This window comes from Ctenopharyngodon idella, chromosome 22, assembly GCF_019924925.1.
Source record: "Ctenopharyngodon idella isolate HZGC_01 chromosome 22, HZGC01, whole genome shotgun sequence".
Classification (NCBI taxonomy): Eukaryota; Metazoa; Chordata; class Actinopteri; order Cypriniformes; family Xenocyprididae; genus Ctenopharyngodon; species Ctenopharyngodon idella.
The window spans coordinates 5435268-5449888 of record NC_067241.1 but is presented as its reverse complement, the minus strand read 5'-3'; the positions used below and the strand labels follow the sequence as shown (position 1 = coordinate 5449888).

At 35.9% G+C, this 14621-nt stretch overlaps 1 protein-coding gene across 1 annotated transcript; it reads right to left on the bottom strand.

Moving 5' to 3' along the window:
* Positions 1–3778: 3778 nt before the first annotated feature.
* On the bottom strand, positions 3779–14621 carry tmem240a (transmembrane protein 240a). Its single transcript, XM_051879311.1, has 4 exons — positions 12678–14621; positions 12303–12409; positions 10350–10558; positions 3779–4883 (listed from the first exon to the last, which is right to left on the bottom strand). Exons 1-4 carry the CDS (start codon positions 12732–12734, stop codon positions 4729–4731), a joined length of 528 nt encoding a protein of 175 aa, XP_051735271.1. The 5' UTR covers positions 12735–14621; the 3' UTR covers positions 3779–4728.

The window sequence follows — 14621 nt, the reverse complement described above, 5'->3', positions numbered from 1 at the left end:
TTAATCTTCGGAACACAAATTAAGATATTTTTGTTTAAATCCGATGGCTCCGTCAGGCCTGCATAGCCAGCAATGACATTTCCTCTCTCAAGATCCATTAATGTACTAAGAACATTTTTTAATCAATTCATGTGAGTACAGTGGTTCAATATTAACATTATAAAGCGACGAGAATATTTTTGGTGCGCCAAAAAAAACAAAATAACGACTTATATAGTGATGGCCGATTTCAAAACACTGCTTCATGAAGCTTCGGAGCATTATGAATCAACGTGTCGAATCAGCGGTTCGGAGCGCCAAAGTCACGTGATTTCAGCAGTTTGGCGGTTTGACACGCGATCCGAATCATGATTCGATACGCTGATTCATAACGCTCCGAATCTTCCTGAAGCAGTGTTTTGAAATCGGCCATCACTATAATAAGTCGTTATTTTGTTTTTTTGGTGCACCAAAAATATTCTCGTCGCTTTATAATATTAATATTGAACCACTGTACTCACATGAACTGATTTAAATATGTTTTTAGTACATTAAGGGATCTTGAGAGAGGAAATGTCATTGCTGGCTATGCAGGCCTCACTGAGCCATCGGATTTCAACAAAAATATCTTAATTTGTGTTCTGAAGATGAACGAAGATCTTAATGTGTGGAACGGCATGAGGGTGAGTAATAAATGACATTATTTTCATTTTTGGGTGAACTAACCCTTTAAGCAGCCTTAAATCAAATTTGAATTTAAATAATTAGGCATTATGAAACTAAATGGAATATAGGCCTACCATACCCTTGCATAATGCTGAATATTTTCTAAGACTTCATAATAGTTATATGAAATGCCTGACATCTTTATTCTTCATTATTCAGAAATTGAAAAAACCATAACCATTTTGTTGATATCAAGATGCCTCATGTGTGACTGTGTGTTTTTGTTTGTTTGTTTGTTTGTTTCCCCCCATATAATCAAAGTCAGTGTGCTCCAGTGTTGTTTTGGACATCCACTGACTTTCATAATATCTTCACATGTGTTCTGCAGGAGAAAAAATAAATATGGGTTTGGAATGACATGAGTAAATGATTGTTCATTTTTGGGCGAACCTTTAAGTTTAGAGAATACTCATGTGCCTTAAAGGGTTAGTTTACCCAAAAATGAAAATTATGTCATTTTTTACTCACCCTCATGTCGTTCCACACCCGTAAGACCTTCGTTCATCTTCAGAACACAAATTAAGATATTTTTGATGAAATCCGAGAGGTATATAGGGTGAACTAACCCTTTAAATCATAAAACAAATACTCATATCTGATTAAGCCCTAATTGTATGCTGAACCCTGTAATGTTGTTAATTTTACCTTAGTTTTTTGTTATTGAACTCATATGAAAAACATTATTCAGGTTTTTGCTGTACAAAATTTAGCTGATCCACAGTGAAATACTAAATGCCAAATGCAAAGGTATTATTTCTGCAGATACTCATCACTTTAGGAAGGAAAACAGAGTGAAGGGAATTTTAAAACACCTTTGACAGCATTTTAAGATAACCCCATAGGAGCAGAGCACAATGCCAGAGCAGTCCACTGTCTTAACAGCTCAGCCACCTCGTCATGCATGCCTACAACAGCAGAGTTTCTGGGATGTGAATGGATCTTGGCTGGGATTTTCCTCGCTTGTTTGAGAGACATCAATAATTACGGTTGAAAAAGCATTTAAACATCCCTTCAAGGTAAAACTGGGATGGTGTTTATCGGCCTTGTCTCATTTCCACCCAGAGATCTGCAGTGACTCCTGGATCAAAAGCAATCTTATTCAGGCCTCAAGTGGAGTAGTCTACGTTTATCTGTCAAGTGAGTCCCACTTCTGCCAGAAGAGCTTTTAACAAATCCCTTTGACCTTATGAGACAGAAAGATTTTATTTAAATCTGTCATTTAAATATTGTCCTCAATAGTTAAACAGTTCAGATATTTCATCTCCCACCTATAATGGAGCACATTTACAGCCTTACGTGGTTTAATGTCAGTCAGTGTAAATCAATGTCAAACACACACACACACACACATGCTGGTTTCCATCTTTTATGGGGACTTCCCGTAGATGTAATGATTTTTATAATGTACAAACTCTACCCCCCTATACCTACACTACCTAAACCTACCCATCAAGCTTTGATGATTCCTGATAATTTACTCACCCCCATGTCATCCAAGATGTTTATGTCTTTCCTTCTTCAGAAACTGCAATTTGGACCTTAAACCCATTGGTAACTGTTTAAGTCCACTATATGGAGAAAAATCCTGGAATGTTTTCCTCAAAAACCTTAATTTCTGAAGAAAGAAAGACATGAACATCTTGGTCTTGGATGACATGGTGGTGAGTAAATTATCAGGAAATTTTAATTCTAAAGTGAACTAATCCTTTAATTATTCCAAACCTTTGACTGGTAGTGCACATATATAGGTTGCTGCATATTCAGATGATGGTGTTTATTTTTAGTATATGGATCATATGGGACGAATAAGTGTAAAAAGAAAAACTAATGGAGATATAATTAATTTTGAAGTTTTATTAAGTGCTAACATTGAGATTATGTGTTTTTTTTTTTTTATAATGAATTAACACTTCTTTTGTCATTTTTTACAAGATGGACAAAATTTGTCACCAAAAAAGTCATTCAGTTTAACCAAAATTTCGGTTTTACTGAATGACACTTTTGGTTATACCGAATGACAATATTTTCAAACAATGCTAACAGGCTGATATCTAGCTAGCTAGCTAGCAAAATGACAATCAAACATTTTATATTTAGTACAAGTTTTTAAAATATTACAACATTTTCCATGTTTTATAACGGTTGTACCGAATGACCTGATGTTTCAGGACATGCGTATGATCAAGTGAAAACATGTATTTTCAAATAGTTAAAAGAGAGTTAGTAACTTTGCTTCATGACCATGTGGTCCTTTGCAGGTGTCTGAATGATGTCACATCCTGTCACATGATATTGAACGCATGACTTGATCCAAAATGGTCTCTTTATATTGGTTACTCCGAATGACATCAATGAAATTCATTTTTCTGGACATTCTTTTTCATAACAAAGAAATGACTTCTACACATAATTTTAATACCATTTTGCACTATGTTGATATATGATGTTATAAAATCATGCCAGAATAAAAAACATAAAATTATTACGTTTTAAGATATTTAAATCACAAATGAAATGGCTGTATTGGCCTTTGGACGGTTAAACCGAATGACCTTTTGACACTTCAGAATCTTTAAAATACCTTTATATGTAACAAAATATAATTAAAACCTTTTGGATTCAATAAAAGTGATCTAGATGTACTACCTTACATACTTTGGATGTCATACCATTGTTTTTTATTATTATTAAGGCCTTTGGACAAAAAAATGACCCGTCACGTCATTGACCCATATTGTGTTTGGTTTTGATTTTTAGCCTAAATTTATGTCAGTTGTTTTTAATTGAAAGCATCAAAGTCTATCTATCACTTCCTCATCATCAATTTTTTCCACCATAGCACTGGATCTCTATTAAACTCTGCAGTTCTCATGAGTTTCATTCATGTTACCACAGGTTTTGGTTGCCATACAATATTTTGCTTAAATATCATAAATATTACTATTTTGTTTTTTATATTAGCAATGGAAAAGTTAGTAGTGACTGTGTAGCTTCCCCTCAGCATGGGTGTTATGTGTGATTGTCCCATGTACACCCTCAGTTGTTGAGAAATGACACATCCCAAAACTAGGGGTCACTGTTGTGCTTCAATGGCACTTTTAATAAAACAGACATTTTATCTTCACAACAGCAATGTCTGGACATAAAGAGGAAGAGAAAATTGGGTCAGGGCTCTCTGTGCTGGCAGGCTGGTTGTTCTTGTTTGAGTATGGAGTAGTTTAAACGTAGACCTGGAAGGGCTATTGGACACAGTGTAGGGAAGACAAGGCAAGTTCTAGCGGCTCTCTCACATATGACAGATGACGTTCAAAACAGCAAAAAGAGCCCTGACCGCTCATTTCAACCTTCCTGCACTCTCCTTTATTTACAGATAAAATTAATACATTCATTAATTTCACGTAGTAACAAAGCTAATCGATCATTTTTTTTAGAGTGATCTCTTTTTCATCCATCCAAAAAGTTCACATATCACATCTGCATTCAAAATTCTTTCCTCTTTATGTTTTTTCTCTCTTTTTATACAGTTACCTCTTACTCCCGTGTTCATTTAAATCCCATAAAACAATATGTATAACTATTTACATGATCATTAATCTCTAACTATACCATCACAAAACCATGACCTCCGCCCTCCCACCCCACCCGCTTATCACCCCCCTCCCAAAAAGTTGTATCCTGATGAAAAAGCTAAAAAAGGTGGGGGGAAAAAAGCAAGGAATAAACATGAATTGACTCCCAATGTCTCATAAAACCATTTCTTGCATCCTCCCCCATTCTAAAAGTGCATGCCTAGAATCAGCAATTGGAAATAAAATGCCTGTACAGAAAAAACCTTTCTAAACCATTCGCCAAACGTGGCGAACGTGGACACAGATCAGCATATTGTCAACAATAATCTTCTTTCTTCTTTTGGCAAATACTTGAGTGGTTCTTGAAGGTCTAAAAGATGTAGTGGAACAATTAAAGTGGGTCTCTGAGGCAGCAGCTGGTAATGGAGCAGTTTTGGGGAAACTGCTGTTAAAGTCAGAGGTGGCGGGGGCTGGGATGACCATTGTGATAGAGCTTCTGCTTGATGTGCACCATGTTTCCGCTGGAATCCTCCAGTTGCCGAAGCTGTGCGCGTCTACGGAGGTCCCGAAGGTTGCAGAACTGTGGCAACCACGACCAGGAAGGGGTATCTGTGAGCGGCACAGAGAAAAACGCATTAGCATCAGTCAAACTGTGGTGTTCCATACATTCTTAATAACTAAGCTAATGAGATGGTTAAGAAAAGGAAAAAAATGTACATCTTATAATGAACCAGCATGTCTACACAATGTGTTAATGGAAACAGCATGTGGGTCCAGACGTGGAGACAAGGGTAGAGGTATAACGAAACCACAGAGAGTTCCTCAGACAGCCCCGCCCCTCACAACTAGCCCTGTTGGAAGTGTGTCAGTGTGTGTGAAAGGGAGGCGATGGTGGAGCGGGGTTTATTTATAGCATTCCATGGGTATGCCATCCACTAGGACTGTCGTGAAGGGTATACAGAGGAAGACAGTGAATAAGGGTTTTTTTAAGCCTTATAGCTGGATCAAAAGACAGGAAAAAGACTTCAATATAGAGCTGGATATTAAAGGGGTGCAGAAATAGGCAGAGTTTTTGTGTTTAAACAAAAGAAAGGGGTATGTTATTCGTAATAATCACTTTTATTAGCATTAATAGCATTTTTATTAAAATATATAAAAAGATAATTATTTTATTAAAAACATTTTATTGTTAAAATATGCATATGCATATACATAATGTAAAACGCATGGAAATTTAACATCTATTATGATGTAAATCAGTTATCAGATATTTTCTTGTCTGAAAAGAAAATTATTGTTAAAATGTAAAAAAATTAAAAAATATATAAAAGCTAAATATATAAAATATTTTATTATTAAAATATGGATATACATATTCATAAAATAAAATATATGACAATATTAAAAATTTAAAATGCTTCATTATTGCAGTATAAATCAGTTATCAGATATATTCTTGTCTGAAAAGAAAATGATTGTTAAAATGTAAATAAATATATATATATATATATATATATATATATATATATAAAAGCTAAATATATAAAATATTTTATTATTAAAATATGGATATACATATTCATAATATAAAATATATGAAAATATGAACATTTAAAATATTTCAATATTACAATTTAAATCAGTTATCAGATATATTGCTCCTAATCTGACCAGAAAATTATTATTAAAATGTGAAAAATGTTTAAAAATATAAAAGCTAAATATATAAAATATTATTTATTAGGGATGTAATGATGCACTCATGTCACGATTCGATACATATCACGATACTGAATGACGATGCGATATTATTGCGATACATATGGTAAAAGATTAACAAAATTAACTGTTGATTAAAATGCTAAATTGGGTATTACATTGGGGGTGGAAATGAATAGGCTTGGACTTAGTGCTGATAACCAGAATAAAAATATTCATGATTCTGAAGCTGAAAATACAGAATAATACGAATATGCTTGCACTCTGTCACTGACTAGATATATTTAAAATAATGTAGGCCACTTTTTACTGGTAACACAAGACATTTGGCATTATCAGGACCCACAAATATTCTCCCATTGCATTATTATACATTATATTCAACATTATATATAGTAGTTCAATGTAGTACTGACACTAAAACTCTCACACAGTAATTTTCATTTTGGGTGAACTATACACAATACATATTGTCACTATCCACGATCCATATTGTTGCATTTTTGTATTGCGATATATTGTGACACGATATATTGTTACACCCCTATTATTTATTCATTACTACAGTATAAATCAATTAGCAGATATATTACTCCTGAGCTGAAAATGATTAGAAGGTAAACAGTCAAAGCAATTCTAAAATAGAAAATGAGAGCTAAAATTCAAGGTATGTGCTTCAGTGCACTGTATATGTATTGTGTGTGTGTGTGAGTATGACTGCACGCTTATACGTCTCGCCAGCTTGCCTTCTCTTTCCAGCTGCTCTTAGTCTATTTATAGCACTCGCACAGTGCAAGGGTGCAAGTCTCTGTGTGTGTGTGCTGGTGGGGGTGGGGGCATGACAGCATCTCTCTCCCACCTTCCTTTCTATCAACCTCACCTTCACTCCCTATCTTGGTGAGGCTAAATGAAGCTGACCTGCCATCAACGTCACAATTTCACAGCTGTGGTGTGCTTTACTAGAGGGGCATCCCCAGTATTTTTTTCAGTATCATATCATATATAGAGATACCATTTTGTGTTTGTGCTGCACAAAGAAACTGATAAAATATTTTTACACAGAGCGCTGGAATACTTGATTCTGATTGGTCAATTGGTGGATTCCGTGGTCTGATATTTTTTTAATTTTTGTCGTCTTCCTGTGTAGACCTTATGTAGCCCTGCCCCTTTTCAGTGCTGCACTCACTGTGTTCTGTTTTCCAGTTTGTATTTCCGCAGCATGAAGGTAAGATCTTACGGATTTATGAATGAACCACTCGTTTTAAAATCATCCTGGTCTACTGACATTTGTTATGACATCCGCTTCAAACATTACAATTCTCATGATAACTTTCGTTAACTCTACAATAAGTAAATCTACTTCAACAGCTAATTAAACTTCCACAGCGATGCCATAGAAATATACAGAGCTACCACCAAAATGGAAGTTCAAACACAATATTCTAAAGGTCAGTCCGGCGCTGCTTAAACGTCTCTCATTTGACACCTCAACTCATTTTTTCTAATTTCATTCAAATGCAGCTGATGCCACCTTGCATCTCAGTTGTAGTGAAAATGACCTTTTTCAGTTTTAATATTGTTGGAATATTTTTGCAGTTGTTCGTCTTACTACTTTTGTACTTTATAATGGGCTGCTTTTTTTTTTTTTCGTAGCAGAAGCTTTGAGATAATATACAGGTAATATTATACAATAATTTTAAACTCAAACAGCCTACACATTTTTTATTTATTTTATGAACAAGCCCTTGTTAGTAGTGGCCACTTTATAACTATATATGTAAGCAATAAGGTACGAGAGGCTGTGCTGTATCAACCCCTTCAGCCGTGACTTATTCATGATACCACACTAGCCTCGAGTACCTTATTGCATTTATAAAACGGTTACTACACAATACAAATATTAAAGCCAGAAATATGTATCAATGCAACTTTCATGAAGTAAACTTTTTCTAAAGGCCTTCCTTCCGCCAGAAAAAAATAGTCCCTGACCGTGAACAGCAACAGAAGTTACATTTTCACGCCATTAGATGGCGGCAAAGACTGTCTTTATGATTGTGTCAGTCAGTAGTGAAGACTTTTACATTGAAAAAACTGAATTGTTTTGAAAACGGAACAAGACACAACTGACAAATGCTTTGACTAGCACTGTCAGTCACGGGAAAACCCCTTTAATGTTAAAAGGACAAGATGATACATCGGACATTTAAACAGATTTTTTATTATGAACATAGGACTGACCTGAAGGAAAATGCTAAATCTGAATGCAGGTAATAAACTCGCTCACTCAATCTTTTTTTCACAACACTCTTCAATCAATTGAGAACAAACAGTTTACGTTGCTAAGAGTGGTTGCTAAGGGTGCTGTGTAGTGATACACAGAACCGTTGAGTGAAGCGGTCATAGCCGTTTTTTGACCAATCAGAATCAAGGACAGGAACTAACCATTATATATATATATATATATATATATATATATATATTCTTTTCTTCACTATTAACTACTAGTTCATCCAATGAATACACTAATCATATTAAAACTAAAAGCATTCCATTTTTAAAGCACTATTTACATATTCTGCCACGGCTTATGTACCTCTTTACTCTCAAAGGACCACAGACAACTGTTATAAACAACTGCTGTGTTGCCTGTGATTCAGTTACATTGAGTGAAAACCTGCTGTTAGTTTCTGCAGCCACAGTTATCATCTTAATACATTCATTACTGAGGGTGATAATAACAGGGCAGAAGGGGAGCGCTGACAGCTGATGAAAATGAAAAATGTAGGTGTGTAAATGTTTGGGGACAGAAAATTGAATTTTGGGAGTGTTTGGAAAAAAACATGTTTATTAACATAAAACCAATACAGTGGGACACATTTTAAAAACGTATTTAGAAATTTATAAGGATTTAATTCTATACAAATCACTCTAACTGTACTGTATATTATGTTATAAAAACCACTTATATAATAATTCAAAAGTACAGTTTTTACTCTCGTTCATTTAATATTTTACTCTTTGAGACACAGCGAATGTACTTTATTAGCTGTATGAGCACAAGCTGTGTTCATGTTGTCACTAACATTTAAAGGGTTAGTTCACCCAAAAATGAAAATTCTGTCATTAATTACTCTCTCTCATGTTGTTACAAACACGTAAGACCTTCATTCATCTTCGGAACACAAATTAAGATATTTTTGATGAAATCCGTGAGCTTTCTCACCTCCGATAGACTGCAACGTTATTACCACTTTCAAGGCCCAGAAAAGTGCTAAAGACATCGTTAAAATAGTCCATGTGACTGCAGCGGTTCAATCTTAATGTTATGAAGCAATGAGAATACTTTTTTGTGCACAAAAAAACAAACAGAACAATGACTTTATTTAACAATTTCTTCTCTTCCCTGTCATTCTCCTACGCTGTTTACGTTGTAAACACAGTGCAGTGCTTCCGGGTTCTGTATCAAAATGCCGACTCAGTATTGGCCGACGCTGTTCACTTGAGCACCACGACGCATGTGTGTGATGCTGACGCAGGAGCCGGTCAATAATGAGCCAGTGTTCTGACGTAGAACCCGGAAGCGCTGCACTTTGTCTACAATGTAAACAGCATAAGGAGAATGACAGGGAAGAGAAGAAATTGTTAAATAAAGACGCTATTTTTGTTTGTTTCATAACATTACGTTTGAACCACTATACTCACATGGACTATTTTAACGATGTCTTTACTACCTTTCTGTGCCTTGAAATTGTTAATAACGTTGCAGTCTATTGGAGGCCAGAAAGTTCACGGATTTCATCAAAAAAATCTTAATTTGTGTTCCGAATATGAACGAAGGTCTTACAGGTTTGGAACAACATGAGGGTGAGTAATTAATGACAGAAATTTCATTTTTGGGTCAACTAACTCTTTAAGGCACTTGTTCTTCACAGTAAAGTGTTTGACGTCAATTCTTTAGTTTTTGAGATACAGTATTAGTACCTGAATACAATACATCCATTTAAATCTTGCACATAAAACATGCCATTTATTGAGCACGGAAATAACACTCAACCACATTCAACCTGAAAATGATCATGCTAAACAAAATATAATGGCAACAAATAAACAAAAAGCATTATTATAAAAATTTCTGTTCATAACATTAAATAAATTGTCACGTAAGGGAAGAATTTTGATTTTGATGCATAAAAAGAAATGCATGAACACTCACTTTCACTATATAAGCTATAATTAAATTTTCAGTATAACCAAATCCTGGTCTGCATAGTTCCTACAAGCATATTCTTTGTCCTTTACATCTATCCACATGTATGCTCTCCATACACTCTTGGTTACAATGTTCTTCCCACTCACCATAATAGCGACTGGCTCTCCAGGCCCTCACAGCACAGTGCAAAGCTCCATCCAGCCACAACAACAGCCAGCTGATACAGAAGCCCAGCAACAGCCCCAGCATGAGGTCCATCTCCTGTTTGGTCACACTGTCACTCACAAAGTAATTCTCAGACGAGTCCACGAGCGAATGGTCTCCATCATATGGAATTACGTAGTGAACATGATGCCTAAGGCAGAGAGGGGAAAACTCTGTTTAGAGGTTTACATTCAGCAACAGAGGCAAACAGACATGAACAGTAAATATACTATAATAAAAGTTTAAGAAAGTAAAACAATAAATTAGGAGATAGACAATGAGGACATATTATGGGTTGCTTTGATAACGCTTTCAGCAGGGTGGAAAAACGTATTTTCTATACTCATATTACTTGGATCTAACTGAGCTCAGTCAAGCTGGGTTTGTTGTCTTGGAACATATAAATGCATTAAACATATGGCACACAGCTGTGGCAAATAACGCATTTTTTGTTGCACTGTGATGTTTATGGCGGTCTATGGGAAAATGTTTCAACAGAATTACAAGCAAGTGTCTTAGATAAGGGTTAAAAAAGACTTTATGCATGGGTAACTCTTCATCTTATTTTTTGTAACTTAAAAAAACGACCGGACATGATAGCTGATTTCTTGTTGTATAGAACTAATTCATGCATAAGTTTAAGTTACATGCAGTGTAAGTGCAAATGTATTTGTTTTTCTGTAACATGTGATTTTAAAAATGTCCAACAATAGTTTGAACTCTCTTTTTTTTCAGTTAAGAAGGAAAAAAGCTATAACAGTGATCAAATTTTAAAAACACAAGTCATACAGATATTGATTTACATGTTACGTGAAGGAAGTTAGTCAGATTAACACTGACAAAATTATGTATGCATTTATAGGGAATGTCTATTAATGACAATGATCAACACAAAGCATGACAATATGGTTGATCTGTTTATCTATAAATTGGTTTTAAGTTTCATGAAAAAAAAAAATCACATGAGAGTTTTATGCCTTGTTTCTGCAAATATCAAGGAGAGTAAGCAGGTTTTCACTGACCATGACCCATTTATAACGCTCTTGGTCCTGATATGTGGCACAGAATACACTCTATGTTTGGAAAGTGAAGTGGCATACATGAAATCATTAAGTTAACCTGCGATTAACAGATCTCCACCAACAGTAAAGGTGTTAAAACATGCACATCTAATCGAGAACAATTATGAACTGACCTAATTTACCCTCAGATATTCTTACATCAACAACTTGTAATCAACAGTTGTAGCTTGAACAGAAACTGTTGTGCAAATGTTAACTAACAAAAGCCAAGCTTCAGTACTATTTAATATAAAAAATGGGGTATATTAGCCTTGTAGGTCTATATAAAATACAAAATCTGTATGTAAATAAATAAATGGAGTATATTAGTCGTGTATATCTATACAAAATATAGACTATCTGTACGTAAAAATTACTAAACTAAACAAGTCCTTCTGTCTTAAAAACACATTTTTATTTCAATAATATTAACGTAATTGTGTGGCCAACACACGAACCCCAAAAGAACAACATCTCTCTCTGTGCTTGGAGAAAAATCACACCTTGATACGCAGAAAGAAAGAAAAAAAAACACAAGCAGAAAAATCAAGGAGAATTCTCACACTGAAACACCGACGCAAAGCAACAGTAACTGCTCAGTATTGATAAACCAGTCGAATTACGCCCAAATTGTGACAGAAACCCCACGAATACACATATAAGGCCTTAATGTGACAATATCCATTTGGATAAATGAGATGAAATGGAAAACACTGTGTTTCGGGGGCTGGAGAATGGCTCAGGCCTATGAGCTGTTAGTAATAGATGGGGAACCTGTCAATTTCTGGATCTCGTGCTAGAATTCAATTCATTAAAAACGTTTGGTTTTTTTACCTTCCACAGTTGCAATGACAGACGCGGTCTTCCCCTCGTAAATGCGGTAAGATGTAGTTGTGAAAGCGGTCCAGGAGTGCGTTCATGTCCATTAAACACGCTATCGCCTGCAAAGAACCATTCGAGTCAACCGGGACATGACAAGCAGTATTGGAACACAGCAACCGCTACATGACCTGGTACTGTGACCACTGCAGGGGAAATACACATTACATTGCCACATCAGCCAGTAATAGACACAAATACGGTTGTGCTGTCTTAATGAGATTTTTAAATGGACTTTCAGCGGTCCACGCTCTCGTTAAGCCCCGATTTCACTTTGAAAATGACAGAAATGCACAATTATGAAGTGCTTAGACAGACTAAAGGTCTTACCATGACAACTGAAGCACCGAGGATCATAAAAATCATGGTGGTTGTGATCATATGCATCAAAACTTCCGAACTCGCCTTTCCTCTTCCCCAGTCTGTTCAACAAATCCGGTTAAACTAAAAACATGCCGTCCCGGGAGAAGACGCTCATGGATGCGCCCTCGCCGCTACACCTGCCTCATTCCTGAACCCGCCAGATTGGGAAGTGTTCTTAAGGCGCATAGGGTTAGGATGACCAGATCTCGCTATCCCAGCGTATGAGCCTACACGCGCATTCACACAGTCTTCACCCACATCCAGCGATACGTTCCCCCAGTGCTGCAGTTGAATCCGCCTCAGCTGTGCGGTTGGGAGGGAGCTGAGGAGAGCGTCCTAGTCTGATTACTGATGCTACTGCCTTTGCGCTCCGACGTCGCTGGTAATGTCTCGCGAAAAAGAGCAATGCCAGTGTCAGCTAGTTCTCTGATATATCTGTCTAACAGTTGACATCTAGAAGACCTGAGATTCGTCGTCAAGGCTTTATTTGAAGAAATGTGTAGTCGGCTTTACATATCTGCTACGATCGCCACACTGTATGTGGCAAGCCACTTTAATACTTATTCCTTAAAGAAACTAGTAGCTACTTATTTAAAATAAATTTTACGCACACACACGCACGCACGCACACACACAAGTTTGGGGTTGGTAAGATTTTTTAATATTTTTGAAATAATTCTCTTATGTTCACCAAGGCTACACTTATTTAATCAAAACACATGTTGTAAAATATTATTACAATTTAAAAAAAAATGTTTTTTTTATTTTTTATTTTAATATAGGCCTATTTTAAAATGTAGGCTAATTCTTATGATGGTATAAAGCTACATTTTCAGCATCATTACTCCAGTCTTCACTGTCACATGATCCTTCAGAAATCATTCTAATATGCTGATTTGGTGCTCAAGAAACATTTCTTTTTACTATCAATGTTGAAAACAGTGGTGCAGGAAATATTTCTATGGAAACCATAATACATATACACACAATTAAGCCTATCTATAACAAAATATTTATGGATATAGTTTAGTTCGATAAATCTTACAAGATTAAAAATCTTATTAATAACAATTCAAATAAGTGTCTCGTAAATTTGCGTCAACTATTTAGTTGCATGGAAATGAAGAATAAATAAATAATAAATAAATATTACTCAAACTGGAATAGGTAGGCTATCAGCAATAACTGGAGTTTATATTAGGAAAGTAAATAGCTGAAATAGGAATCACAAAAAGATACCAGTTTTAAGGAATAAGTGTTAAAATGGCTTGCCACACATTGTAGGTTTTTGTTGATAAAGTAGGCTTCTTCAAGCCACCATACGACCAGATCCTTCTTTCTTAATATCCATTTGGGTTTATAAGCAGAATCTGCCATCACAGTTTTAAATCGTCCTATTTGATCCACAGCAGCCAGGAGCGTTTCTTCTCATTCTCGTGGCGGTGCGTGATCGTTTGTGCGCGTGAGAGGGGTGGGGGGAGAGACAGAGAGGGGGTTTGGGTGGGGAATGGTAGAAGAGTCTTGACTAATTCACTTTTCCCGTAAAAACACGGCTGATCTTTTTCAATTAATGGAATGCACTACATTATATAGGACAGCCATCCCCCAAGGAGCGTGTAGTTTTTCCCAACACATCCTCACGCCCCCTCACGCGCTCTGCAGTTCATATTGCGCCATTTCGTTTAGTCCATACGATTGTTCGGCTTCTGTATCCCACCTCATGTTCCCGAGGCTTTGCACGTTAACATGTGAAAGGACCTTGACCGAAGATAGAAAGCACTGACTGACTTGGCAGGAATTCAGGCTTTAAGTCTTAACTCAATTTCCTCTTGATGCACTTCAGTTTCTTTCCAGAGCGCGCAGTAATGCAGAGTGATAACCAAAACGCAACCAAATGCATTCTGTTGTACT

Coding starts and splice junctions, on each gene's coding strand:
- tmem240a (XM_051879311.1), bottom strand. CDS start 12,734: ATGCATATGATCACAACCACCATGATTTTTATGATCCTCGGTGCTTCA. Junction 10,559..12,302: donor TGTCATTGCAACTGTGGAAG/GTAAAAAAACCA, acceptor TCTCTGCCTTAG/GCATCATGTTCACTACGTAA. Junction 4,884..10,349: donor GAGAGCCAGTCGCTATTATG/GTGAGTGGGAAG, acceptor TGCCGCTCACAG/ATACCCCTTCCTGGTCGTGG.